The 26,333-nt window shown below is 54.3% G+C and overlaps 1 protein-coding gene across 2 annotated transcripts; it reads left to right on the top strand.

Moving 5' to 3' along the window:
• Positions 1-681: 681 nt before the first annotated feature.
• USP2 (ubiquitin specific peptidase 2) lies at positions 682-25,674 on the top strand. 2 transcript variants are annotated; one of them, XM_012655390.1, is made up of 13 exons: positions 682-864; positions 8,688-9,502; positions 21,951-22,001; positions 22,504-22,627; positions 23,106-23,217; positions 23,313-23,423; positions 23,611-23,675; positions 23,876-23,979; positions 24,067-24,147; positions 24,297-24,375; positions 24,602-24,709; positions 24,889-25,009; positions 25,267-25,418. In XM_012655390.1, the coding sequence occupies exons 2-13, from the start codon at positions 8,729-8,731 to the stop codon at positions 25,352-25,354; spliced, it is 1,818 nt and encodes a 605-aa protein (XP_012510844.1). In that variant the 5' UTR covers positions 682-864; positions 8,688-8,728; the 3' UTR covers positions 25,355-25,418. The 2 variants fall into 2 exon arrangements, with proteins under 2 accessions (XP_012510844.1, XP_012510845.1); XM_012655391.1 differs by lacking the exons at positions 682-864; positions 8,688-9,502 and adding an exon at positions 18,263-18,621 and having other exon boundaries at positions 25,267-25,674.
• The last annotated feature ends 659 nt before the right edge of the window (positions 25,675-26,333 follow it).

Raw genomic sequence — 26,333 nt, 5'->3', positions numbered from 1 at the left:
GCCTTGAGGAGAGGGGTGGTGGAGAGAGATACCTGTGGTGGAGAGTGGGAGGGACTAAGGACACCTGGTCCAGGTGAAGCTGAAAACCTGGATTTGTCTTGGCACCAATCCACTGGGTGTGTGGTTTTCTGCATCAGCATGGAGGGTAAGGTTATATACAAGGAAGGGGAGCTTTTTCTTGAAAGACCTGAGAGAATTGCTTCCACTGACTCCATGCCTCCGCTTACCCACGCAGGCGGTCATCACTAACCACTGGTCCCACGGAAGTAAAATGAGCAGAGTGCCTTTAAGAGTAAGAAAAAGGGAAAAGGAACAGGACCCGGCCCGTTGGGAAGGCGCGGGAACTTTAAGCCTTCCCGGAAAACAGAAAGTTGATATGCCCCGGGCTCGAGTTCCGAGCCTTCGCCCATGACTCCTCCTCTTTCTCAATACCTTCCAGCTGCCCCACCGTGTCACATTCCAGTCCACCTCTTTTGGCGCTCCACCCCCTAAGCTCGCGTGCTTTTCCTCCACGTGGTTCTCTGTGTACACAGGTTGCCAGGGACACCCGAGCCGGGCGGGGCTCTGATGACGCCACAATAGGAACAAGCCAATAGCCGTGACGTTTCTCAGTGACGCGAGACGCGGGCTGTGGCTCTGCCGGCCCGGGCGCAATGAGGCGGCTGCCCGCTGGGTGGCGCCGATTTCCCGGGGAGGTCCTTTCTGGGCCCCCGGCGGAGGTGGGGGAGAGGCCGGCAGGAGCCGAGGCCAGGGAGCCCTCTGCGTCAGCTGCTGCTCGCTGCGCCGCGCCAGTGCCAGCCGGGACTCACCCGCGGCTCCATGCTTGTGCCCGGTTCGACTCGTCCATCCTCCGAGAAGAGGCAGGTACGTGCCACCTGTCGGAGATCGGGGACGGGAGGATGCGGAGGTCACCGCCGGTTTGAGGCTCAGAAAGTAAGGTGTCAACGACACCCTGGGCAGAATGGGCACTAGAAATGTAGGGCGAGGGCCAGCAGTGCAGGGGAGCTCCAGCCGTGGGTGCCAGTTGTGTGAGGGCTGCCAGCTGACAGCCCAGGGTGCCAGAAAGAGCCATCTGTGTGCTGATCAGTGTGTTCTAAGGAAATGCTGCTTCGGCGGGTCCACGTCGCTGTGCCCTCTGTGGTATGTGGCCTGAGAGTGACGCCTGGACACTGACAAGCCCCTCCCCACGTGCGCGTGCAGCTCACTTACTCCCTGCTCTTAGAGCTCCCAGGGCTGTCTCTGGTCAGTTTGCCACAGGGGGCTGGGGGTTGGGGAGGACAGCAGTTAAGTGGAAGGGGAGATTTTCCACCAATCCCAAGCTAGAAAGAAGCATCTTTGCAATTCTCACCAATCCCAAGCCCTAAGTAGGCACGCGGTGCTCCAAGGCAAGCAACGTACTCTTCACAGCCAAAGGAAGCCCAGGCCAACCCATTCTAGCTCTCCCCTGAGGAGTGAACACCCCACCTCCCGACCTGGCTGCTTTTAAAATAGGGCTGAGCTGGAGACAGTGGTAGGGGCTGCTCACCTCCCCTGGCATGGGCATGAGAACATCCCCCAAATGCGCCTGGTAGAGTGGAGGAAAGGAGAGCTGGCTGGACTAGCGTTGGGGCATCCCCCACTCCTGTGATGCTGTAGATGCATGCCAGACTGCTGGAGTCGGAATGAGGACTGGAATGAGGGCGTTCTCTGAGGTGCATCATCAGGACCCAGGCTGAGTCAGTGGCCTGTGCTGAGACAGGGTGGAGGCACCAGCCTGGGGTACTCCCAGTCCTCAGGGAGAGCCATCGAGAAACAGGAGAAACATCCTGGGAGCGGACAAGTGCACCAAGGCCAGAGAGGCTAAGAACCCTATTCCTTCCTGTGACCCTGCCCAGCCCGCCTCTGAGGCCCTGGAATCCTGAGCTCTTGCACAGGTAGAGTGGAACCACCCAGAGGGGCCGGGCATTCTCCTGGTGGCCTGGGGAAACTGCGCTTGCCATATTTTCCTCGGCAAAGGGGGAAGCAACCCAAATAGGCTTGACCTTTCTCTGCTTGGTGGACTGGACATCTAGGAAGATGGCAGGCCTTATTTGCCCTTCCCAGCTATGGGACATGGCCCAGTTCAAAAACCACGGGGCTGTTCTCTGGCATTAGAAAGGAGCATTCCCTGACGGGGAGACTGGGGGCCCTTTTCTCCCTAGAGGGTTCACCTGGTGAGGTGCCACTACTCATACTACCACTAATTATAATAATAAGTGGAAGTATTCAATATCATCGTCATCACTTATTGAACTCTTACTATATGCCAGGAAATTTACAAATATTATTTTATTTAATCCTCACAACTGTGAGATATACCATTATTGTTATTATTTCTGTTTTACATTTTAAATAACTAAGGTTCAGAGAACTGAAGTGACTTACCCACTGTTTCAGAGCCAGTAAGGGAAAGAACTAGAATCCAAGGCCTTAGAAGTCCATTATAAGAGTATCGGACTGAAACCTGAGTGCTGGTGCCTGTCTGCCTCTCACTGTCTGTACAGCCTTGAACAAGCTGCTTTCTTTCTCGAGGCCTATCTGCTCCATCTCAGAATTAAAGGAGTTGGACTAGCAGTATGTCTTCTTCCTGTTCTCTAATTCTGCTACTGGCAGCTCCAGAGAATCTGCCTTCTCCATATTTTTGCCTCAAGGTCCACCCTCACCCCTCTACCATCTTTCCCATCTTCTGTTTCCCCTTAAATCCCCCTACTATTCCACTTCAAAATGCCCCTTTTCCAAGAGTCCTAATAGATCTCCTTGGCTAGCTTTGGCCCAAGAGGGCAGCTCCTCTAGGGTGGGCATGCCACTGCCCCTTTAATTCTCCCAGGGCTTGGAATGCGAGTGAGTTGCGCTAGCCATCTCTGCAAGTCTGCGAGGTCAGATAAGATACTATATATATCGAAGTCAGTAACCTGAGCTCCGGATTACCCAGCCCCAAGTCCGACTCCAGCTTCTGGGCTCTCCACTGCGTTCCCTGCCCTGCTGGGGAAGGAGAAGCCCCCAGGTACCATCCAGTGCTCCCGGACACAGGTCAGTAGCTGCCCCTTTGGCATCTGAGCTTCACTGAGCCCCTGTCTAGAGGACAGACGTCAGTGAGTTTGGGGGAGCATGTGAAGCCACGGCAAGGGGCCTGGTGGGTGCCGTGAGCAAGATCAAAGGCTCCTCCAGAGGAGGACAGAGGGAAAATGAAGCCCTAGAGGAGAGGGAGGGACACTGGGACTCTCTCCTGAGGAGGGGGCACCAAGAAAGTGCCTGGGCAGAGGTGGTTGGAAGAGAGAATTTAAGTACGCTAATACTCCCTGAAGGCCCATTTCTTTGCCTTTTCTTAGAAGTGTAGAGATGTCCAGCCACCCCCTCCCAACCCCATATCAAGAAGCACCCTATAGAGACACTGCCCTGGGCCTACCCGCTTCTTCTCCACCAGTCAAGATTCTTGCTTTAATCGCCAATCTCTTTATCTTACCTCCTCCCCACCCCACCCCCAGCCCTTGGGCAACTACTGGGAGCAAGAAAGAGAGAAATGGACCCAAATTCCCTCGGATGACCCCCTGCCGAGGCAGGCAAGAGGTTTAGGCACTAAGCTGGTGGGTTACTGGGCACTAGCCCCTGATACATAGAGCTGCTGGTGACAGGCTGGAGGGGAGGGGGCCAGCTGAGGCTCCTGGGGCCTGAGAGGAGGAGACAGAGTTCCCAGACTGTTCAGGCATAAATATGTCCCACCCCAATCCTCTATCCATATCCTCCACACCTGCCAGGACATCCCTCATCCCATCCTCCAGAATTGGATGCTTGTGCCCAGACAGTGTGGCAGGCGACTCAAGCAGCCAGGAGTAAGGGGCAGAGAGTGCAGATGGAGGGAGATAGGATCCCTTGGTCACCCCACTACCCTTCAGGGTCAGCACATTCTGATGCTGTTAGCAAGTGGCTTTGGGAAGCTCTGAGGTCACCACTGTGGAGGTTCCCAAGCACCTGGAGGAACTGGCTGGGACTTCCCACTCACCTGTCCTGGCACCTGGGCAGGAGGGAAGGGATTGAACCCTGTTTAGGTGTTGCTCTGAAACTTGACTAAGGTCTCTATCCAAGGCCACAGAAGCAAGGCATGCTTTCACCCCAGAAAGCCAAGTGAGTCTGGGAAAAGAGGAGCCATGAAGGTTGCTGGGATATAGGACATCACCCATTGCCTGCCCCCAGGGCCAGGAGTGCCTGGGATTCCTGGGGAGCAAGTCCCTCCCCTGGCTGGGCAGGTTAGGGAGCCCTTCACGTGAGCAACAGGAAATGACAGTGGCTGACGAAAGGGGGTTCATTTTAACACCTGGCTCACCTAGCCTGGGTACCTGGGGGAGTGGGCTGAGCTGCAGCCAGGGTAGGAGGCTAGGGGACATGTTCTGAACCAGGCCTGGGGCCGAGGGCCCGGAGCTGGGGTGGATGCTGGTGACGGGGGACATGCAGGAGCTTGGCACAGCAGGTGAAATGGAGGCCTCCTGGACCATCTCATGACTGATCAATATTGTTCTGGGGCTCAGGTTGCGCCTGGCTTCACTTTCATTCACCTGCAGTGGAAAATCCAGAGAGCTGCTCCTCCGGGAGTCTGTACCCTCCATGCTGTTGCTGGACTGTGGACACCTGGATTCTGTCTCTGTCCTTCCCTCCAGCCCCAGCTTGCAGGTCCCCAACCCTGTCCCAGCCCTTGGAGAGTCCAGGGAAGTGTGAAGCAGGGGGTTTGGCTTCAGGCTGGCTGTAGGGGACAGAGCACAGGTCCCAACCCACCTCTGCCACTGCTCCCAGAGTGACTTTGGGAAATCCCCAGCACTCCTAGGATCCCCAGTTTCCTCCTCTGCTAATGGGCATCATAATAGCACCTACTGCTTAGAGTGGCTGGGAAGATTAGGTCAGTTAATACACTGCGTCCCAAGGCTCACTGCAGTTTGAAGCTTTAATAACTTCAGAAATACGAATACTAAAAACCTCCTTTAAAAGTGTCACTATTTAAGCCAGGCCTGACGGCACACGCCTATAATCTCGGCTACTCAGGAGGCTGAGGCAGGAGGATTGCTTGAGCCCAGGAGTTCAAGACCAGCCTAGGCAACATAGTGAGACCCCATCTCAAGAAAAAAGAAAATGTTTCACTATTTAAATTTCTTGTATGTTTTTTTGAATTGTGAATAAGTTTTTTAAACTTTAAATAATTCAATCCTTCCAATGATGTTTGTAAGCTTGAGGCATTTATATGTCTGAAAGAACTCAAGCCAAAACCTGTGCTAAGACTTTTGGGACACTCTGTGCATGAAGCCCACTGAGAACGCCAGACACATGGCAAGGCCGTGTGAGCGCTGGTCTGAGGCTGCTGAGAAGATGCAGTCAGAAGCTGCATGTGACGTTCTCAGCTCGCTTGGTGCCTGGTCCAGAGGTGCTCAGCACCAGCTGGCTGGGGTGACAGCCTCTTGGCTCAGATGTCCTGACAGGAAGCTGAGTGCCTCTGAGTGGAGGATTGCCGCTGCAACTCCCAAGACGGGGAAACTGAGCAAAGCGATGGGGAATTTCTGCCATAGAAGGGAAGAGTTGGGGCACTGCAGTGAAGATGGCATAGAGGAGGAGCTTGGCAGGGGACTGACCCTGTTGTCCAAGGTGGCAGGCACCTGGGAAGGTGCTGCCTGGAGCCGCGTGCCTGTACTTGCCAGCTCTGGGTAAACAGTGAAAGGAGCCGGGCAGCAGGGGCCCCACACTGGGCAGGGAGGGTACGGGGGATCCCAGCCAATCGGCTCGCCTCCCACTGCCCCATGAAAGGGCCATTCAGTTCAGGCCGTTCCTGTGGCAACAGGGAGACTCGCAGCCACGTGAGTGCCCGTCCTGTCCCTGTCTTGCGCAGGGAGGCTACAGCCCGGGCCCCAGCCCACTCTCCCACCCAGGGTGCATTCTGCAGCCTCCAGGGACAGCTGTGCCAGGTAATGCCAAGGGTCACCAACCCAGGCTATCTTCTCACTTGAAAGATGCTGGGATCTTCGAGAGTGAAACTGGGGGTTGGGGGAGGAGAGAGACATGTGAGAGGCCTCAGCCCCAATAGGGACCCTATCCGCAGACATGGGAACTATAAGCCAGATGTCAGAGCTTCCAGGGGGTGTTAGTGAGGGCATGACTCCCAGGGCTGCTGGGGGCGGAGGGAGATCTGGCAGTGCCAGATTGGAGCAGACAGGAGAGTGGGGATCTGGGAGCCCTCTTGGGATTCTGTGGGCCAGAGGTGTGGCTGCACCTCCACCCCCAAGCCGTCCAGGACTGTCTATCCATGTCTGCTGTACCTTGTTTGGCCCCAGCACTTCTGCGTCATCAACAGGGCCAGGGGAGGTCACAGGCTTGGGGCACTGCGGGCAGAATACCAATTCCCTGGGAGCCTTAGTGTGGGGGAGGGGGAGGGACTGCCATAAGGAGGAGCCATGAGCTCATACCCTGGGGGGGGTCGTATCTGATTGGCTGCTGGGTGTCCCAGAGCCCAGCTCCTAAGACCTGGAGTCTCTTTGACTTTGCATTATTGATGCAGTTCTCCAAAGCGAAATAGAGCAAGACCCAGCTCCCCCACCCCCACCTGTGCCTCTGTCTGTCTCTCCCCCTGTGCTTTCCCTCTAACCCTGTATGAAGTTGTCCCCCAGTTATCTTTTCTTAGGAAGCAGTGAAAGTTGTGAGGTGGGAGCCCAGTGGGCAAAGCAGTATACATGAAAGGTAGGGTGTCCCCTGTACCAGTGTGGGGTCCAGTAAGCTGGACCAGGCCTTTCTGATGCCAACCTGGGCTAAGAATTGCTGGAGGTCTCTGGTAGGATCTAGGAGTGCTGTTCTGGGGCCTGTATGGAAGTTGCCACCTGCTCATCTCCCACCCCTGCACCTATTCCAAGCCTGGCATTGACTGGGATTCTAGAGCTTTTTCCCAAGTCCTCAGTATTTGGGGCTTGACACCAGCTTCTCTTTGCCCTGATGGGCTGGGCTGTTAGCCTAGGGCAGGCTGTGGGCTGCCCAAGCCAGTGTCTGTCTGCCCAATAGCTAGATGTCTGCCCACTTATCTCGATGGGGGCTGCAGGGGGAAGCCTGGCACTCCGGCTGAGGTCAGAGGCCTGCCAAGCGGGAGACAGACAGCCCTGACATTATTATAGACCAACAAAGGGAGGAGCCCAGCTGCTGGGCAGGGGCCGGGGGAGGAGATAATAACCACTGTCATTGTAGAGCCCTTTCACGTGTTATTATCTCATTTACTCCTCACAACAAGCCCACGAGGCAGGAATCACATGATTGTTATACTCATTTACAGGTGAGGAAGTTGGGGCTCAGAAAGGTTAAACGATTAGTGTAAAAGTGCCCAGCTAGTCCGTCACAGGTGAATCACACTGCTCAGAGAGTCCTGGATGGCTCTGCCTCCATCCCCTAGGAAGCCCCCCAAAATCCCCTGATGCCTTCGAGGAAAGGGGCCTGACCCTACTCACTCCTCTCTCCAAATGACCTTTGCCATTCCAGCTCCACTGGATAAAGTCTGCACGTTTAGGGTGACAGAGGGACATGTGATGGGGGATAGTGCGTCAAGGTTAAGTGGAAAGAGCATCAGGCAGGATTCTGAAAGACCTGGATCCCAACCCCGGCTCTCTTAGTGTGTGACCATGTGCAAATCAGCGCCACTACAACAGAGAGGTTACAATGCATGATTCTCTAGGGCCCTCCAAAGTGCCACATCCAGCAAGCTCTGTGTTCCATCACCAGACCCGAGCCAGCTGCAAGAACTTGGAATGCCACCTGCAGTGCAGGATTTTGGACTCTAGGGGGCCCCCTTTACACAGTGACATATTGCCGAGAACAAATTTGGGATCCCTGTTGGGAGGGGGACCCCTGGGAAGCCACAGGACCCTAACTCCACTTACAGCAGAAGGATTAGCTCGGTGAAGAGGAAGGGTTCTACCATGCGAGCGTCCCCCGTACCCCCAGACCATGTAGCCGGTGCCTGTGTCCAGGGAAGAGCCTTGGGATAGAGTCTGGAGATCGAGTTCCAGCCCCCTCTCTGCCACACTCACTGCTCCCCTGCTCATCAACCTTCCCATTACTTCTTCCTATGAGCCTCCTCTTCTTGACAAAGGCTCTGACCAAATGATCTTCAGGCCACTCCAGGCAGACAGTCTGTGATTCCCAAAAGACTCCTGCTCATCACATTAGTCGGAAGAGAGGGAAGTGATCTTACAGAAACGTCCAGCGGTCTCAGTTCCGGGGCTGGGGGCGTCCGCATCCCCCAACTCAAGGGTTTCTGCATATGCTGAGGAGAGGACCCAGATGGGATTTGGGCTGGAAGACAGTGCATGGCTTGGGGGCGGCAGAGGTCAGGCAGCCCCTGCTTGCATGTTTGGGTCTTTGAGAGGAGTACTCGGAGTAGCCAGGATGTGCTGAGACTGATCTCTCTGGGTGGCTCATAAAAGCCAGGTCATCTCTTGTACTCTCACTGAGGTACGAAGCACAGGCGCGTACAAGCCCGTGTGCATACCTGCATACGTGTGTGTGTTTCTCAGTGGCCACCCAGCATCTTGTGAAAACGGACCGGGTGGCCCCTGGTAAGCTGTGAGGTTCCGGCCCAGCTGGGATGGGGAACGGGCATGTGGGAGCCTGACACCTGGCAAAGCCCTTTGACAACTGCTTTCCTTATCTTTCAGCCCATGAGGCTCCCAGTCCCCACTGAGTGCCGCCCTGAAGGATGTCCCAGCTCTCCTCCACCCTGAAGCGCTACACGGAATCAGCCCGCTACACAGATGCCCCTTACGCCAAATCGGGCTATGGCACCTACACCCCCTCCTATGGGGCCAACCTGGCCACCTCCTTCCTGGAGAAGGAGAAGCTTGGTTTCAAGCCAGCCCCCCCCACCAACTTCCTCACCCGTCCCCGCACCTATGGCCCCTCCTCCATCCTGGACTATGAACGGGGCCGCCCTCTGCTCAGACCCGACATCATGGTGGGTGGTAAGAGGGCAGAGAGCCAGACCCGGAGCACTGAGCGGCCTTCAGGCAGTGGCCTCAGTGGGGGCAGTGGATTCCCTTATAGCATGACCAACAACTGCCTCAGCTACCTGCCCACGAGTGCCCGGGACCAGGGGGTGACCCTGACCCAGAAGAAGTCGGACAGCCAATCAGATCTGGCCCGGGATTTCTCCAGCCTCCGGACCTCAGACAGCTACCGGGTAGACCCCGGGAACCTGGGCCGCAGCCCCATGCTGGCACGCACACGCAAAGACCTCTGCACCCTGCAGGGGCTCTACCAGGCAGCCAACCGCCCTGAGTACCTGGCCGACTACCTGGAGAACTATGGTCGCAAGGGCAGTACACCTCAGGTGCCCACCCAGGCTGCTCCCTCACGAGTCCCTGAAGTCCTCAGCCCCACCTACCGACCCACTGGCCGCTACACACTGTGGGAGAAGGGCAAGGGCCAGGCCCCTGGGCCCAGCCGCTCCAGCTCCCCAGGGCGAGACACCATGGTGAGTTTACCCTTGGGGACTGGCGATGGGCTGGGGAGGCAGCCACTGGTGTCAGAGAGCCAGGCTGAGGGCAGGATTCCCAGCCTGACTGATGATGGATGGCAGCAGCGGCTGCTCCTGCAGGCCTGGCGGAAACAGGCGAGAGAAGCCATGTCTGGCATGTCTGGTGCCCTTGTGGCTCCATGCCAAGGGGAGGGGCTTTCCCGCTGTCCCCAGGAAGCCCACCCAGGACCTGTGCACTCGGTGGTCCAGCAGTGCTCTCAGGAATGCTCGGCTACCCCCACATATGCTGCCGCCCTCTCCTTTTCCACCCAACAAGCCAGGGTCTCCTGCAGGCCCTGCCCCATCCTGGGCTGGATGCTGGGGCCCCGGACCACTGGTGCTCCCTGTGACAAGAGGGGCCTCTTTGCTCTCATTGCATCTCTTCTCCTGCTCAGGCTTTATTCCCCAGCTCCAAGGCCTGGCTTTGCATTTGAGCGTAAGAGATCAGGGGAAGAGGGAATCTCCTCTGATTGACACTGGTGTGCTGAGGACCAGGGTGTTTGAGCGGCAGTACTTATCATGTGTCTTTGGAGAAAATAGTGGAGACATGTTTATCTAGGGGTTGAGACAATCCATTACCTCTGTATTCCAGCCCAGCTGTGGCTGGAATGAGGAAAGAGGCTCTGCTGGAAACTGACCGATACTGGCATAGCCTTAGCTCGCATCTAATCCCTGAACACACCTCTCCTGGGGAACTAACTACATTCTGCCTTTCCTGTAGTCATGAGAGTGACTATGAGGTGGAAAGCGCTCAGAGGATGAGAAAGAAATCCTATCTCTAGATCCTGCATCATGTGTCTTGCACAGCATGGCGTTCAGCTGACCTGCAGTTTGTCTGGATGGATAGATGGGTGTGTGGATGGATAGATGGGTGGGTGGATGGATGGACAGGTAAGCAGGCAGGAGGGTTGGGTGCTACATCTCCTCCATTACCTTATGTACCTCTCCCTGCTTCTGGGGACACGTGCCTTTTGGAATCAACAGCTGTGCCACAGCAAAAAAATGCTGCTTAGAGACCTTATGCAGAGAAGTGGAGGGTTCAGGACTAGGAGCAGGGCATTGAGTCATAGACCTTGAAGCTTGTCATAACTAAAGGTCTTGGGAGGAGGGCAACTTTGATAACACAGAGTCTCAGCCTTGCTGGGCTATCCGTGAAGTGCCATGGGAGATAAAAAAAAAAAGCTGGTTCCTCCCAGAACATTCAGGTCCCGACAAGACAGGGTTGGCTGCACTGGACAGCTAGTGTACAAAGGAGTGGGAGAATAGACATGTGTCACAAGAGAGCTGGCCAGGGACAGAAATATGTGTTTTCAAGGGGCTGCGTGCCATGCTTGGGGTGCAGTACAATTCACTTGGTGTTGTTCATCCTGGGGGCAATTAGAAAGCCGCTCTCCATGGAGGGCTTGGGTCCTAGAAGCCTCTGGGGGGCTCCCTCCTTTTGCTGAGAAGAAAAGGGCTCTTTCCGACAAGCTGTGCTCCTCAAGGTGGGGTCTGTAGACTGCCTGTACCAGAACCACCTGCAGGGCTGAACGATTCACTCAGAACTGCGGAATCAAACTCTCTCAGGACAGTGCTTGGGAATCTGTCTTTTTCACAAGCTCTTCGGGTGATCTTTAAGCATGCTGAGGTTTGAAAACCACCTCGCCACACAGTAAACTACAGACCCACCCTCAACCCCAATCGTAACAGCAGGGTCCCTCTTTACTCGAGTCAGATTCCACTGGGAGCCTGCCTCCTTCCCAACAGGCACAGCCCAACCCTCCCTGGAGTCTGCTGCTGTCCACCCTTCCAAAGGGGACACCCCAGCCCCACCCCCACCTCCAGGGCCAGGGCCAGGGGACATTTGAGAGAGGACCTCAGAGAACTGGCAGATTGCTGCTCTCATCCTGAAGCAACTCACCATACACTTAAGTAGCCAGGAATGCCCTGCACTCAAGCTAGTGTTTCATTCTGAGCTCACTCACAAGCAGATAGTGCCAACCAGAAAAGGCCTCTCGGGGGTCAATGGCATCAGACCTTTATTTAACCTTACCCCTGTCTCCTTAGCCCTCTCACCCTTACTTCCCAGAGCTCACTGCATCTTTTGCCCGGGCTAGAGTGCCGTGGCATCAGCCTAGCTCACAGCAACCTCAAACACCTGGGCTCAAGCGATCCTCTTGCCTCAGCCTCCCGAGTAGCTGGGACTACAGGCATGCGCCACCATGCCCGGCTAATTTTTTCTGTATATTTTTAGTTGTCCAATTAATTTCTTTCTATTTTTAGTAGAGACGGGGTCTCGCTCTTGCTCAGGCTGGTTTCGAACTCCTGAGCTCAAACAATCTGCCCGCCTCGGCCTCCCAGAGTGCTAGGATTACAGGCGTGAGCCACCGTGCCTGGCCGCTCCTTAACTTCTGAACCTGTTTCCCCCTCTGTAAAATGAGTGAGCATAGTTCCCTCTTCACAGATTCCTCTGAGGAATCGGAAGGGAATTGCGTGGCAGTGCCCGGCAAGTTGCAGGTGCACTCACAATTCACTTGGGGAAAATAAGTTCTTAAATAGTTGCAATAGGAAACAGCCCTGCGTGCTTTTAAGTGTCACAGGCAGTGGGAAAGGGAGGAGGTCATCTGAGGCTAGGTCGGGCTGCTCATGACCAGTGGAGCACAGTTGGCTTCTTTAACCTTGGCCACCTACCAGCTGGGCTGTAGTTCCTTGTCTATAAAAGGGAACGATCGCACCTGCCCTGCCCACCTCACGAGGATGCCATGAGGCTCAAAGCAAATCATGAATGTGGAGGAGTCTGAAACCAGTAAAATGCTACAGATGAGGTCATTCGAACTTAAGTGGGGGCACTTTGGACTTTGGGAGGCCTGGGTGGGAGGATTGCTCTGAGGTCAGGAGTTCAAGACCAGCCTGAGCAAGAGCAAGACCTCCATCTCTACAAAAAACAGAAAAATTAGCCAGGCATGGTGGTATGCGCCTATAGTCCCAGCTACTTGGGAAGCTGAGGCAGGAGGATCACTTGAGCCCAGGAGTTTGAGGTTGTAGTGAGCTATGATGACACCACTGCACTCTAGCCCAGGTGACAGTGAAACTCTGTGTCGGAAAAAAAAAAAAAAAAACTTAAGGGAGGGAAAATTCATAGAAAGGGGGCACGTGGCAGCTGATTAGAGTGGGGAGGAGCCCCTGTGGGAGGAACAGAGGTGAGAAAGTGCATCCTGTGGCCCAGGGTACTCTCAGGGCAGCTGACTTGAGCCACAGGAGGGAGGCATCATTCATAAAGGGAAATCAAAAGCAGGCCCTGACCAGGGTGAAGAACAGTTCTAACCGGTCTCATTTCCCTCATTAACAGTAACAGCCAACATGAACTTGGAATATCACAGACTCAGCTGAGCATGAGGGAAGAACTGGCAGGGTCGGGGAGGGGCCACATGAATCCTGAATAACCCCATCCCATGCTTGTGTAAGCACCAACAAAACGCCCGCCATGGGAGTGCAACTCGGATAATGAGGGCTGCCCCAAGGCTCCAGCTTCTGCTTAAAATGCAGACAGTCTAGGCCGGGGTGCGGGGTGCGGTGGCTCAGGCCTGTAATCCTAGCACTCTGGGAGGCCGAGGCGGGAGGATTGCTTGAGCTCAGGAGTTCGAGACCAGCCTGAGCAAGAGCGAGACCCCCGTCTCTACTAAAAATAGAAAGAAATTGGCTAAACAACTAAAAATAGAAAAAATTAGCCAGGCATGGTGGCGCATGCCTGTAGTCCCAGCTATCCGGGACGCTGAGGCAGGAGGATCACTTGAGCCCAGGAGTTTGAGGTTGCCGTGAGCAAGGCTGATGCCACGGCACTCTAGCCCAGGCAAGAGAGTGAGGCTCTGTCTCAAAAAAAAAAAAAAATGGAGACAGTCTGAGAGAAGGGACCGTGATGGTGGGAGAAAAGGCTTTCACTACCCCCAGAGGGGACTCCAAGCCAGCCCAGGTGGCTCAGCCCTGCAGAAAGCCAGGAGCCTGAGTACCCAACCCTGTTATCTCCCCTTCTGCCCCCTCCACGCCCCACCCCTCCTTTTCCAGGGCCTATGGAAGGACAAGCTGTTCCCACTGAGCCCTGCCAGGGCTGTGCTTTAACCCCTGCAATCCTTCCTAATCCTCCTCCGCTCCACCCCTCCAGCTGCTCCCTCCCCAGCCCTGGCATTCTGCCTACTGGCCTCAGCCCAGCCCTCACTCCGCCCTGCCCAGGCCACCCTCTCCTCTCCCCAGGAACAGCCAGAGTTGGCCCAGAGCCCTCCAGATCACAGTTGGCAGGCTGGGCACCTGCACTTCAGAGGGAGAGCCAGGGACCCGGGCCCAGAGTCTAGCCCAGCCTATTCTTCCCCTCCCGGCTCTTCCATACCCTTGCCCTCTGCTCTAGTACCTGCTTCTAGGAGCAAAGAGTCTGGGAACCTGAGTATCTGGGTCCTACTTGCCACCGGGGCTGCTGACTCATCTTCTGAAGCCTTGGGTTCCAGCTGTTCAGTGACAGGGAGATTATATAAGCCGAGGTCATGTGATTTTTCTCTCGGGTGGGACTTTGGACTTGAATGCTGCCCTGCAGTGAGCAGAGATTACTCTAAAGAGAACAAGTTGAGGATGGCAGGGGCTGCCCTAGAGCTCCTGGGTGAGAAGCGTGACCTTCCTCTCTTGTCCCTTGCCTTCTCACTCTGTTTACTCAGCCACGCTGGACTGCATCCCTGCTGTCTTGTTTGTCCAGCTTGGCAGCCTGAGACCCTGGGGCCTGTCCTCACCCACTCAGCCACCCTGAGGAGGCTGAACTTCCTGAGGGCTTGAATCTGTGTTGACAGCATAAGAAGGTCACTCAGAGACCTTAAGCCAGAGGGTTCCCATGGCCAGGAGCAGTATTAGCCGCTAAGAAGGAAGAGGCAGTTTGTGGTTTGTGATTAGAATCAGCAAGACACTGATGTCTCCCTCCCTTGAAGACCGGCTGAGAGCTGTGACCTGGCTGGTAACCTTGGTGCTGCCTTACCCAGGCTCCATTTCTCACTCAGTGCCCGTCCTCCCTGCCTCCTCCTCCGCCCCCACTCCAGGATGTCTCCATGAGTTAATGCGGTGCTGGCGTGGGGCTCAGCAATGCAGAAGTTAATCCAAGCCTGGCAAAATGTTCCTTGCCCCTGGGGGAGCCGCTCCACTGACCACTGGCTTTGGAGATGAACATCATGTTCAGAGCCCAGAACTGCACACGTGGCCCTTTGTACCCTCTTACCTCAATGCATACGTAAAACTGGCACCTCAGACAGAGGCATATGCAAGAGAGGGAAGTGTGTGGGCCTCTGTGATCCAGCTGGTTCAGGCCAGACCGCTTGGGGCTCAAAGAAGTACAGAGATTTTGACTTCCTGGGGGCCAAGTCATGCAGGGAAGGTTACTACAGTCAGTGGGGAGGATGGACTGACCCTCTCTCCCCAAGGTGCACTCTGGGCTAAAAGCCCACACCCTAACAAGGACTCAGAGCCCCTGCCCTTTCATCCATCAGTCAGGCCACACTGGTCTGTCCCTGTGCAGTGGTGAGAGCAGGCACGTTCTGGGAGCTGGGCCTTGCGACATCTGCCTGAGCAGTGTCCCCAAACTCTGGACCAAGCTGCCCACTCAGACTGAGGGAAGCAGGATCCTCTCAGTCCCTGCCCTCACAGAGCTAGCCCTGACTTTATTCTACTCCATGGCATGGCAGGAGGGATGTAAGGTGAAGAAAACGGCTTATACTACATGGGAGGCAGGCCAAGCCCAGGCTCTGAGAAATAGCAGTCTCGGGCTACAGGAATGAGCCGTGCTCAGATTAGCTCAGTGTATCTGAGGCACAGACAATCACAGAGCCAGAGCCAGATTGAGATCCCAGAAGACTATATCCTTTGTACCCATCCCACTTCAAGAAAGGGCACCGGCCGGGCGCAGTGGCTCACGCCTGTAATCCTAGCTCTCTGGGAGGCCGAGGCAGGCGGATTGTTTGAGCTCAGGAGTTCGAGACCGGCCTGAGCAAGAGCGAGACCCCGTCTCTACTAAAAATAGAAAGAAATTAATTGGACAACTAGAAATATAGAGAGAAATTAGCCGGGCATGGTGGCGCATGCCTGTAGTCCCAGCTACTTGGGAGGCTGAGGCAGGAGGATCGCTTGAGCCCAGGAGTTTGAGGTTGCTGTGAGCTAGGCTGACGCCACGGCACTCACTCTAGCCTGGGCAACAGAGTGAGATTCTGTCTCAAAAAAAAAAAAAAAAAAAAGAAATGGCACCTAGGAGAAGGGGTCTCATAGGGACCTGGCTTATTGAGAAATGAGCCACACTATGTCCTGCAGCAGGCAGAGCTGCTTGACGGGACTGGACCCTGTGTGAATTCTTCCTCCTCACCCCAGACTTCTCAAAGTGCTGCCATGCTAGAGCTTTCCCAGTCGGGGGACTCCCTGCCCTCAGCAACACCCCTAAACTCCCACATCCCAGGAAAGAGGGAGAGCAAGCTGGCAGAATGCCAAGATGTCTGGGGTGGAGGAGAGGGTAGCGCTCACATCACTGGGGCTACATGATGCAAGCTCTGTACTCGCATAGGGAGACAGGCCAAATGCTACAGTGGGTGAGCACTTCTTGGGCTGTGTCCACCCTGCCCGCCCAACCCTGCCCTTGAGGAGGTTTCAGTGTGCTGACACAACCAAGGCAAGCCACACACCATCTAAGACCATTTACAAAAGTCTTAGAGATGCTTATAAAACAAAGATAAACTCATTAAGATAAATTAATACTGTGCAGGCTGAATGCAAGTAAGACTGAAGATATGCAGTAATGGGTGTTTAGAGCTGAGTGGAGTTAATTAGGGAAGGCTTTGTGGAAGATGCAACTTTTGAGCAGAATTTACAAGTAGGTAATTGGCAGAGAGCAGGAAGGGCATCCCAGAACTTCCTAGTAGTTGTTAAAAGCATGGGTTTTGCTTTAAGATAAAACCCCACGTTGTCATTTATTAACTTTGTGGTCCTGGCAAGTCATTTGACCTCTCTGGGCTTAAGGTCCTTCATCTATAAAAGGAGTGGTAATAGTTAGTACATCATGGTGTTATTATAGAAATTAATTGGGATAATATACATTTAAAGCCCTTAGCCCAGTGCCTGGCATCTAATAAGTACTTAATGAGTGGCAGTTTTGTTTGTTAAGCAGAGGCTAAGAGCAGGGGTCAGAGGAGAGTGAGGGTGGTGACAATGGAAGTAGCCTATGGACAGACAGCCTTACAGACAGGCTACCTGAGGCTTCTGGACTGCATGCAAGAGGCATGTTCTCTAGTTGTTTCAGGGCAGAAGGATGATGTGATCAGATGCAAACATTGCTGCAAACAGTGTAGGGCTGGCTTGAAAGGGTGTGGCTGGAAAGAAGGACGCTTGGAGAAAAAGGCTGTTACAGTTTATCCAGGGTCTAGGTTCGGTCAGAGTCTGGGTGAGGACAGTGACTATAGAGATGGCCCCTCCTAACATGCCCACCCTCACTGATCACCAAATAGAATGCCCTGCTGCTCCTGCCCCCAGCCCGCTCCCACCACCACTGCTGGTACATGGAGCGGGAGGAGGCGACCTTCCGCAATCCCCTCTTATTAGCAGTAAATTTCTGCTTTGTGGGTGGCCTAGGGTACAGTCCATACATGTGTCCCAGACACATTCCCCATTTGGCTGTGGTCGTGTGTGCAGTGCGCGTGTACATGTGGGGATGAGCACACCAGAAGGAACAGAAGGAGCCCACAGATGAGTAACAGCATACACTGCTGCCTCTCAGGGTATTTTTAAATGCTAAAAATACTGGCTAAAAATAGCCAGCAAGCTCCAAACAAGATACTTTCTCTAGGCAGATTCGTGTGCTGCTTCCCTGTTAGGTGGAGGGACAGAGCATCAGAAATAAAACCCAAAGACCCCTGACCTTCAAGCATTGCTGCACTTAGGGTCAGAGTAGAACATTCACCCCCACAGCAGCTGAGCGCCTATTTCCCCACCAGTATGTTACTTTCTCCCCACCTCCCAAACGCAAGTCAAATTTGAGATTCTGTGAAAGATGGAGCTGGGTAATTGGTTAGAAGAAGCCATTAAAGGTTCTTTCCTGGAGCCAAAAGGGACAGTGACCTATTGCACCTTATAAAATATGAGCACTGCCTCCCTTAATAACTAGGACTGGAGGGAGGAGGAGAGCTCCCTCCCGAGGCCACGGAAATCTATCTTCTTAACCTGGGCCCATCCACCCCCACGGACTGTGTTGATGTTAAGCTTCAGGAGGGCACTGAATGCTGGACTAAAGTTTGTGCATATGCGCATTTTGCCCGGAAGAGAATACAGAGCTCTCATCAGGTTCTCAAAAAGTTAGGAATTGTATGCTGCCCTGGAGGAAGCTCACCCGGCTGACACTTGGTCTCGGGGAGGTGTCCTCCGCGGGCCCCAAGGATCATTTCTCCTGAGCCCCAACCCTGAGGCCACCCGGGCCTCCGGGCTCTGGTCCTGCCTCCCCCGCGGGCTGGCCTGGCCGAGGGTCGGCGGGCTAGGGGCCCCGCGGCGTGTGGGAGGACCGACGGGAGGCGCGGGGGAGCTGTCCTTGCAGCCTCGCTCGGGTCCGCGTGCCGGGGACCGGGGGCGGGGCGGAGGCGGGGCGGGGCGGGGCTGCGGGCCTGGCCCCGCCCCCGCGCTGACGTCGCGGGGCCCGAGGCGCCGGCGGGGCCGCCAGTCCGCCGGAGCGTGAGAGTCTGGCCCCGGCGGTTGGCTGCGCACGCCGGGGAGGTTGAGGCGGAGGAGCGCGCGGTCGGGCCCCGCTGTAACGGTTACCGCTGGGCGCCGCGGAGGGTGTCCTTTGGCGGCCTCGCTGGCCTCGGCGTCCAGGCTGTGGCACCGCGCGGGGACTCCCCCCGCGCCCCGGCTGCCAACGTTAGGCGTGGAGCTGAGGCCGCCGCCCGACCCCCAGCATGCGCACCTCGTACACCGTGACCCTGCCCGAGGAGCCCCCCGCCGCCCCCTTTCCCGCCCTCGCCAAGGAGCTGCGGCCGCGCTCCCCTCTTTCCCCGTCCCTGCTGCTCTCCACCTTCGTGGGGCTCCTGCTCAACAAAGCCAAGGTACGCGGGCCCTTTTCCGGGACCCCCACGCCAAGGGCCTGGGGTCCCGCTCCTTCCCGGACCCCGCCTGCCCAGCACGCGCCCCTCGGCGCGGGGGACGGATTCTTCCCAGCCCCCACCCCTCCTTTCCCAGGGTCTCCCGGCAAGGAATGCCCCCTCGCCAGGTGATGGCACGCTTATTCGCAGTCTCCTCCCCTTGTTGAGGTTCCAGTCCCTGAGTCCCCCTACCCCCTCCTCGGTGACCCCAGCACCAGGTGGCTCTTGGCCTCTTAATTACTGGTACCTATCAGGACAGGTGCAAGAAAGTGTAACCTTGACTAGGTCTCGGTCGTTGTGTGAAGGCAGCACGCTGGACTCTGCGGGGTGACTTCTCCAAGGCCAAACCCCAGCAACAAAGGCTGGTCAGAAAGGGGCTGCCTCCCCCTCACTGTTTCCCAAAGGGATCTCTCCCAGGGGTTGGTGACAGGGGTCTTTTGACCCTGCGAAGGGCAGAGCAGTTGCAGACAGGTGAAAGAGGGCAACTTCCCTTTTCTTCCCGCCCCTCTCCAGTTCTGTGACATGAGCAGTGAATCGCTTGATGGAAGTAACCACCCCAGAGTTATGCTGGGGCTAAGGCTGGGTGCTGGCCCCTTGGGGAAGGGAAAAAGGACCCGAGCTTGACAGGTCTTATGTAACAGGCACCAGCTCCCATGTTGGCAGTGTGTGCCCTGCCCCGTGCCAGGGCCACACCAGGCTTCTTGGCTGCAGCCAGGACTCACGGCTGACCCTTACCGCACACGTGAAGTAAGCAGGAAAGGCCTCGTCTTGAGTGCAAAGACACAAATCTCCATCAGTCTTTCTTATGACCCAAGTGCTGCCTCTGCATTAACACAGGGAGGGCTCTCCTGAGCCCCCGCTTCCCCATGGAAGGCGAACGCTGTCTGTTTGCTGATTCTGGAGGTGGCATCTGCTCTCTAGAACAGTGCTTGCTACTGAGTCAAAACTGGGTTTGCTGATGGCTGAATGTAAGGAAGCTCTGGGTCGAAACTTTCTCAACTCTTTGCACATGTGTCCCAGTGTGACAGCTGGAGTCATTTCCTTCTTTCGCTTTAGGGGCGAGAGGCTGGCTGTGCAGGGTCTCCCACCTTCTCCAGTTCTAGCCTCTCTTTCCCTGTCAGCCCGGTAGGATTGTTTGCCCTGTAAGGAAGGTCACTCTGGGGACATTTTGTTCCTCTGTGGAATGGAAAGTGCTGACTTTCCCTGGAGCTCCTGATTTCCTATTCCTGGCAGAAGACTGGCTGGCTGGGCATGGAGCAGCCTTGCTCTCCCCTCCACTGCCGCCCCCCGACTCCTGTCACCCACCACCTTCTACACAGAGCACTTAGAAGTCAGTCCATGGTTTTGAGCTCAGGAAATTTTAGACAAAAGCACCACCACCCCCGCCTTACAAAAAAAAAAAAAAGAGGTCCTAATGATGCCTTAAAGGAGCCTCTCCATCTCCCCAAGCCCCAGGCCAATAGAAGGGTTAGATCCTCAAGAATAGTAACTAGTGACCATGGGTGATGAAATGTTCTTGACCCTAACTCTGCTGGGTCAGAGTTAAGTGTCAACATTTTTTAAACACCACAGGAGTGCTTCTGTAGACAGAGGAATCCAGTTTCCCGTTTCCCCACCCCCAGCCCTGTGCTAGGTGACTGTTGTCTCAGCTGAGAGCCTGCTTTCGTGGACATTTACATGGTCATCAGTGGTAGAATGCTGTGTGTCTACAGCCTGTTTAGACAGATGTCGTCTGAGGCACGGGGGTAAGAACTAATAAAGCACTGCCAAAAATAGGTGTAAGTGGGTACCCTGTTGGGAACAAGCTTTCAGGTTTAGTTCTGAATGGGCAACATGGGGATTTCTGCAGCAGTTTTTTTGCTGGGCCCTGGAGGAGTCCTTTGCCAGTTTTACCAGAAAATGCTGCTAAGGTCTTTGTCCCAGGTCTCTGTTGTGACCTCTTGCTGGAACATCAGGGTTTAGACTGTCAGGAAGGTAAGATTCAGATGTTGTTTGGGGCTGTATACTGTTAGCCCTGGTGGAGTTCTTCAAGGATGCTTATGCCCATCTGCCAATAGGCTTTCCTCCCTAGCTGCAGTTTTAAACCAGGTCTCTTTTCTGGTTATATTTTCTTCCCTACCTGTTAGTGCTAGACCTGACAACTGGCCAGAGAAGGGATCCTCTTACCTGTGGGATCAGCAAGGCAGTTCTTGAGAAAAGCCCTCTTTCAGCCTGCTCCTCCCCACCCCCCCTTGAGCTGACAACCTCATGGGCTTTGAGCTGCTGACAGCCTCATAGGCTGTCAGCACACGGCATGAGTAATTTTAGCTGAGTTATTTCAGGCTCCTGTTCTGATCAGGGTTGAGCTGGCCCCACGCATGCCCCAGCCAGTGTTGTTCCAGAGTTACATGCTCCCAGGTCCCCTCCCTGAGAGAGGGGGTGGCAGACTCATCTGCACACTGTTTCTTTAACCCTTTGAGCCTGAAGGTTTTCTGACTCCTTGGAGGTATGCCCAGAATTAGCCAAGAGACCTTGACAAACAATGCACAGAGTCCTCAATCTAACACCTGTTCTCTCTCCAACCCCCTCACCAGCCTCCACAACAGGGACAAAAGCAAGAGTCGCACCTTCAGCCAGCTGCTTACCTCTGCTGGCCCATCTGCTGTCACAAGGATTCCCAGCCAGTGGCTGGTCAGGATGTTGAAACCTGAGCCAGGCAGGGAGGATTCTCCCAGCCTTTAATCAGCCCTTAGGAGCTGAGCTCAGCTGGAAGGAATTCCACCTGTCTCTGACAATTCAGAATGTCAGGCCAACTTGAGTTTTTCCCAGCTGAAGATCGAAACTCAGGGTGTTTTGTCCTTTAATTTTTTAAAACCTCCCAAAGTGCCTATTGTGATAGCTACTTCATATACTGGACATCTAGGAGTACAAATATAGGTCATTTGAGATAGCATCTGGATTTGGAATTTGAAATTTCTTGTAACCAGGAGTCAAATACATACGCAAACATATGAATTCCTACAGTCTCCACTGTAGCAGGAGAATGAATAATAACGTAAAGATGGGGGAAACACACAGTCAACATGTAGTCAATGAAAGAAACCAAAGCCCTGAAGAATACTTACGTTGTACGTTGAAAATAACAGGCATTCCTCAATCCTCTTTCCCACAAGGTACCTAGACTAAGGTTGAAGAGAGAATAAGGTGTGGCCTGCTGCTCACAGCTCTAGCTGGAGGAGGGTTGCATGAGAGAGCCTAGCACGGGCCCAGCCTCTTCGCCCGTGCCTCACATGCCATGTGTTCTTTGCTTACAGAATTCTAAGAGCGCCCAGGGTCTGGCTGGTCTTCGAAACCTTGGTAACACGGTGAGTTCTTCCCAGCCCACTTCTTTCCCAGGGCCACCCCCTACTACCCTGCCTGGGACAATCTAACCAGAGTCCCCTGCTGACTCCCCACCCTCTAAGCCAATCAGTACCTGCCCTTCCTGACTGGTGTTTCACAGAACTGCTGGGCTCTGCCTTACCCACCCACAGCAGGAAGCACTGCTCAGGGGAGTTGCCCCTTTAACTGTCAGCTTGCTACTCTCCTGGCTCCTTCTCGTCAGGGACACCCACCAGTTCCCACCCACTTCTATCCAGTATGTCCACACCCTTTTGCACACCTCTATAGTAAATAACCAGTTATGTCACCTGTACCTGTAGTGGGGGTTTGCCTCACTTTAGCCCTTTCACTTATGAAAAGAGGAACTTGAGGCTGTGAGAAGATTCATTTGTGGGCAGATGCACCGGAGCGCCTTTGGTACTAAGTAAAGGAGATGCCAGGCAGGGCTCTGTTCTCCCAACTGAGTGTCTGGACCCTCTCTTGCAGTGCTTCATGAACTCGATTCTGCAGTGCCTGAGCAACATCCGGGAGCTGAGAGATTATTGCCTCCAGAGACTCTATATGCGGGACCTCAGCCACAGCAGCAATGCACACACAGCCCTCATGGAAGGTGAGGGACCCTTGACAGGCCCCTGCTTTCCCTCTGGACTAGGAGTTGGGTTTTAGAAATTCCTGTCCTGTTTGTCTTTGCTTACTTTTTGTGGGGATTCTAGTTTCAGAACTTCCTTTTTTTTTTGGAGACAGAGTCTCACTGTGTTGCCCAGGCTAGAGTGAGTGCTGTGGCGTCAGCCTAGCTCACAGCAACCTCAAACTCCTGGGCTCAAGCGATCCTACTGCCTCAGCCTCCCGAGTAGCTACCACCATGCCCAGCTAATTTTTTCTATATATTTCTAGTTGTCCAATTAATTTCTTTCTAATTTTTAGTAGAGATGGGGTCTCGCTCTTGCTCAGGCTGGTTTCGAACTCCTGAGCTCAAACAATCCGCCCGCCTCGGCCTCCCAGAGAGCTAGGATTACAGGCGTGAGCCACCGCGCCCAGCCTAGTTTCAGAATTTCTTACAGAAAATTTCTCACTTGTCCTTCTAACAGAGTTTGCAAAACTAATCCAGACCATATGGACTTCATCCCCCAATGATGTGGTGAGCCCATCTGAGTTCAAGACCCAGATCCAGAGATATGCGCCTCGCTTTGTCGGCTATAAGTAAGGACCTTGCAGACATGTCCTCCCCAGAGTAGACAGCAAGAGCAAGTCCTGGGGCCAAGAGGTGTTGCTCACTCTCTTTTCTTTGGGTTCAGTCAGCAGGATGCTCAGGAGTTCCTTCGCTTTCTTCTGGATGGGCTCCACAATGAGGTGAACCGAGTGACACCGAGGCCTAAGTCCAATCCCGAGAACCTCGATCATCTTCCGTAAGTAAGAGGAGAATACCGTGGGGAAGTAAAACTTCTGTGAATTTGAATTTTTTACCTACTTCTTCGGGGGTGATGATTTGGGAATATGATTTACTTTTGGAGATTTAGGATCCAGATTGATAGACCCTTAAACATACCATGGTTTGAGCTCTGATCCAATTGTCTCCCTCTCTCTGGTTCCCAGGGATGATGAGAAAGGGCGACAGATGTGGAGAAAATATCTAGAACGGGAAGACAGTCGGATCGGGGGTAAGTGCCTAAATGGGAAGAACGCCTACTTTCACTGTTACTGCATTTGCCTGAGCAGAGCATGAAAAGCCCTAAGAATCATTCTCCCAGGAAAGCCTGTTTCTGCCCAATGTCCAAAAAACTGAGGCAGGTGCAGTGAAAAAGAAAACCATGTGCTCACTTCCCTGGATTTTAGCATCTCTTGGTCTTCTCTTCCCCAGATCTCTTTGTTGGGCAGCTGAAGAGCTCACTGACGTGTACTGATTGTGGTTACTGTTCTACAGTCTTTGATCCCTTCTGGGACCTGTCATTGCCCATTGCTAAGGTATGCACCCCAAGGGCCCCCCTTTGGAACTCCCTGTCCTATCCTTTCATGTCATTGACCTCTGACCTTTGCTTTTTTCTCTCCCAGCGAGGTTATCCTGAGGTGACATTAATGGACTGCATGAGGCTCTTCACCAAAGAGGATGTGCTTGATGGCGATGAAAAGCCAGTAAGTCACCCTTGGGTAACAGCAAGAACAAGTTTCCATGAGGCCTGTCTGGAAAGATGCTGATACCATCAGATCCAGCCGAGAAGTTAGTGAACTTGGGCCCACTGACCTCTCCCACGAGTTCTTTCTGATTTTGTCTTGTCTTGCAGACATGCTGTCGCTGCCGAGCCAGAAAACGATGCATAAAGAAGTTCTCCATCCAGAGGTTCCCAAAGATCTTGGTGCTCCGTATCCTTAAGATCCCTCAGGGCAGGGACTTGACTTTTGAGGGCTTCTAATGACATGGGGCCAAAGGGTTGGAGGAGCAGATTGGGAAAAAACAGAACTTATAGGCTTTCCTTTTGTAGTTTGGTTTTCTGCTTCCTTAGAAAAGTGTGGCTGCCCGGTTAGAACTCGGTCTCCTTTAGTTTGAGTCTACGCCTGCTCCACTGTCCTTGACTCGCATCAATACCAGATCTGAAGCGGTTCTCAGAATCCAGGATACGAACCAGCAAGCTCACAGCATTTGTGAATTTCCCACTAAGAGACCTGGACTTGAGAGAATTTGCCTCAGAAAACACCAGTGAGTGTCTTTCAGGAGGAAGGGAGAGTCGAGGCACAGGGCGTAAGGTACAGATGGGAGGTAAAGCGGTACAGGGAAGCCACCGGTGCGAGTTATGAAAAGGTTGGAAATACGAGGCTGGAGGGAGGGAATGGGGAGGGAGGATACTTCCGTGGCTTGACACCTGCGTTTCCTCTCAGACCACGCTGTTTACAACCTGTATGCTGTGTCCAATCACTCCGGAACCACCATGGGCGGCCACTATACAGCCTACTGTCGAAGTCCAGTGACAGGCGAATGGCACACTTTCAATGACTCCAGGTGAGAGAGAGGTCTCGGACAGGGCTCCTGGCTGTCAGACACCAGGACCTCCCCCGTCGGCATGGCTTCCGCCTTGCATGGACAGAAAAGGTCAGAGCCACAAAGCTACATAACTTCCGAGGCTCTCTGAAAGAGGAGGTTGGCTTCAGGGGTATAGTAGGGAGGTTGGAGACCCGGCCTCAGGCCGCCTCAGCCCCTCAGCCCTGGGTCCTGCAGGCCTCCTGGCCAGGGCTGACATTCCCCCACTCTCTCCACAGTGTCACACCCATGTCTTCCAGCCAAGTGCGCACCAGCGACGCCTATCTCCTCTTCTACGAATTGGCCAGTCCACCCTCCCGTATGTAGCAGCGAGGAGCTACGTCCTTTATCCCTTCCCCGTGGTGGCCCCACACTCTAAGTTTTTTAAAAAGAAAAAAAAAAAAAACCCAAAGGAAAAAAAAAAAAAAAACCCTGACAAATAAGAGAAAAATAAACTAACATAAAGCTGCCGAGCGGGAGTTGATGCAGCCTGGTCAGGGTCTGGAGCCAGGAGCCGGGTGCTCCCGGGCCGTGGCCCGGCGGGGAAGATCGACTGGACGCGGAGGCCGGAGTCAGCCCAGCGCTCCCTCGGCTTCTCTTGTTTGCATTTTCAAGCTTGTGGTTTTTTCCTGTGTGTAATAAACAACAGCGGTCTGTGGGGGAGAAGATCCTCGTCGCCCGCGGCCCTCCGCAGCCCCGCGCCTTCTGGGAGGACAGCGCCCCCTGGAGCCTGCCGGGAGCATCGCTGCCGGGACGCGCCGCGCCGAGGAGGAGCCGGGCGCCGGTGCAGACGCGAAAACGCCCCTGAGCCAAGAGCCCTCTTAACGCTGCTAACTCCAGGGGGACAGATGAAGGGACATCTTTGGAAAAAGCCAGTTTTGGTTTTTAAAAGCCCAACTTTTTTTTTTTTAATTCCCATACCTGAAGTTTTCAGACTGGAGATGTTTTCCTTCAGACCTCGTCACAGCTGGGACGTTGTACTGGTCCTTTTCAGTTTTTTGGTTTTTTTTTAATTCTTCAAGTACAACTTTTCTAATGCTAGCCCTGTGGTGCTGGGTGGGTGTTGGCCAGGCCCCAAGCACAGCCACAGTAGACCTGGGATATAAAACAAGTTTTTGGTTTTTTGTTTTGTTTTTTTTTTAATATTTTGGATGGAATCTAGTCACCTCCAAGAATTGTGCCTTATAGCATTTGGGGACCAGGGGGTAACTGCCCCTCCCTGAAGTATCCCTCAGCCTCTTCTCCTTTCCCCAGTGCCATGCCCAAGCCTGCTGAGGGACGGGTCCTGCCCTTAGCCCCTAGCTCC

Source organism: Propithecus coquereli, unplaced genomic scaffold (assembly GCF_000956105.1).
Source record: "Propithecus coquereli isolate 6110/MARCELLA unplaced genomic scaffold, Pcoq_1.0 Scaffold477, whole genome shotgun sequence".
Taxonomy (NCBI): Eukaryota; Metazoa; Chordata; class Mammalia; order Primates; family Indriidae; genus Propithecus; species Propithecus coquereli.
This window is presented reverse-complemented; position numbering and strand designations above follow the sequence as displayed.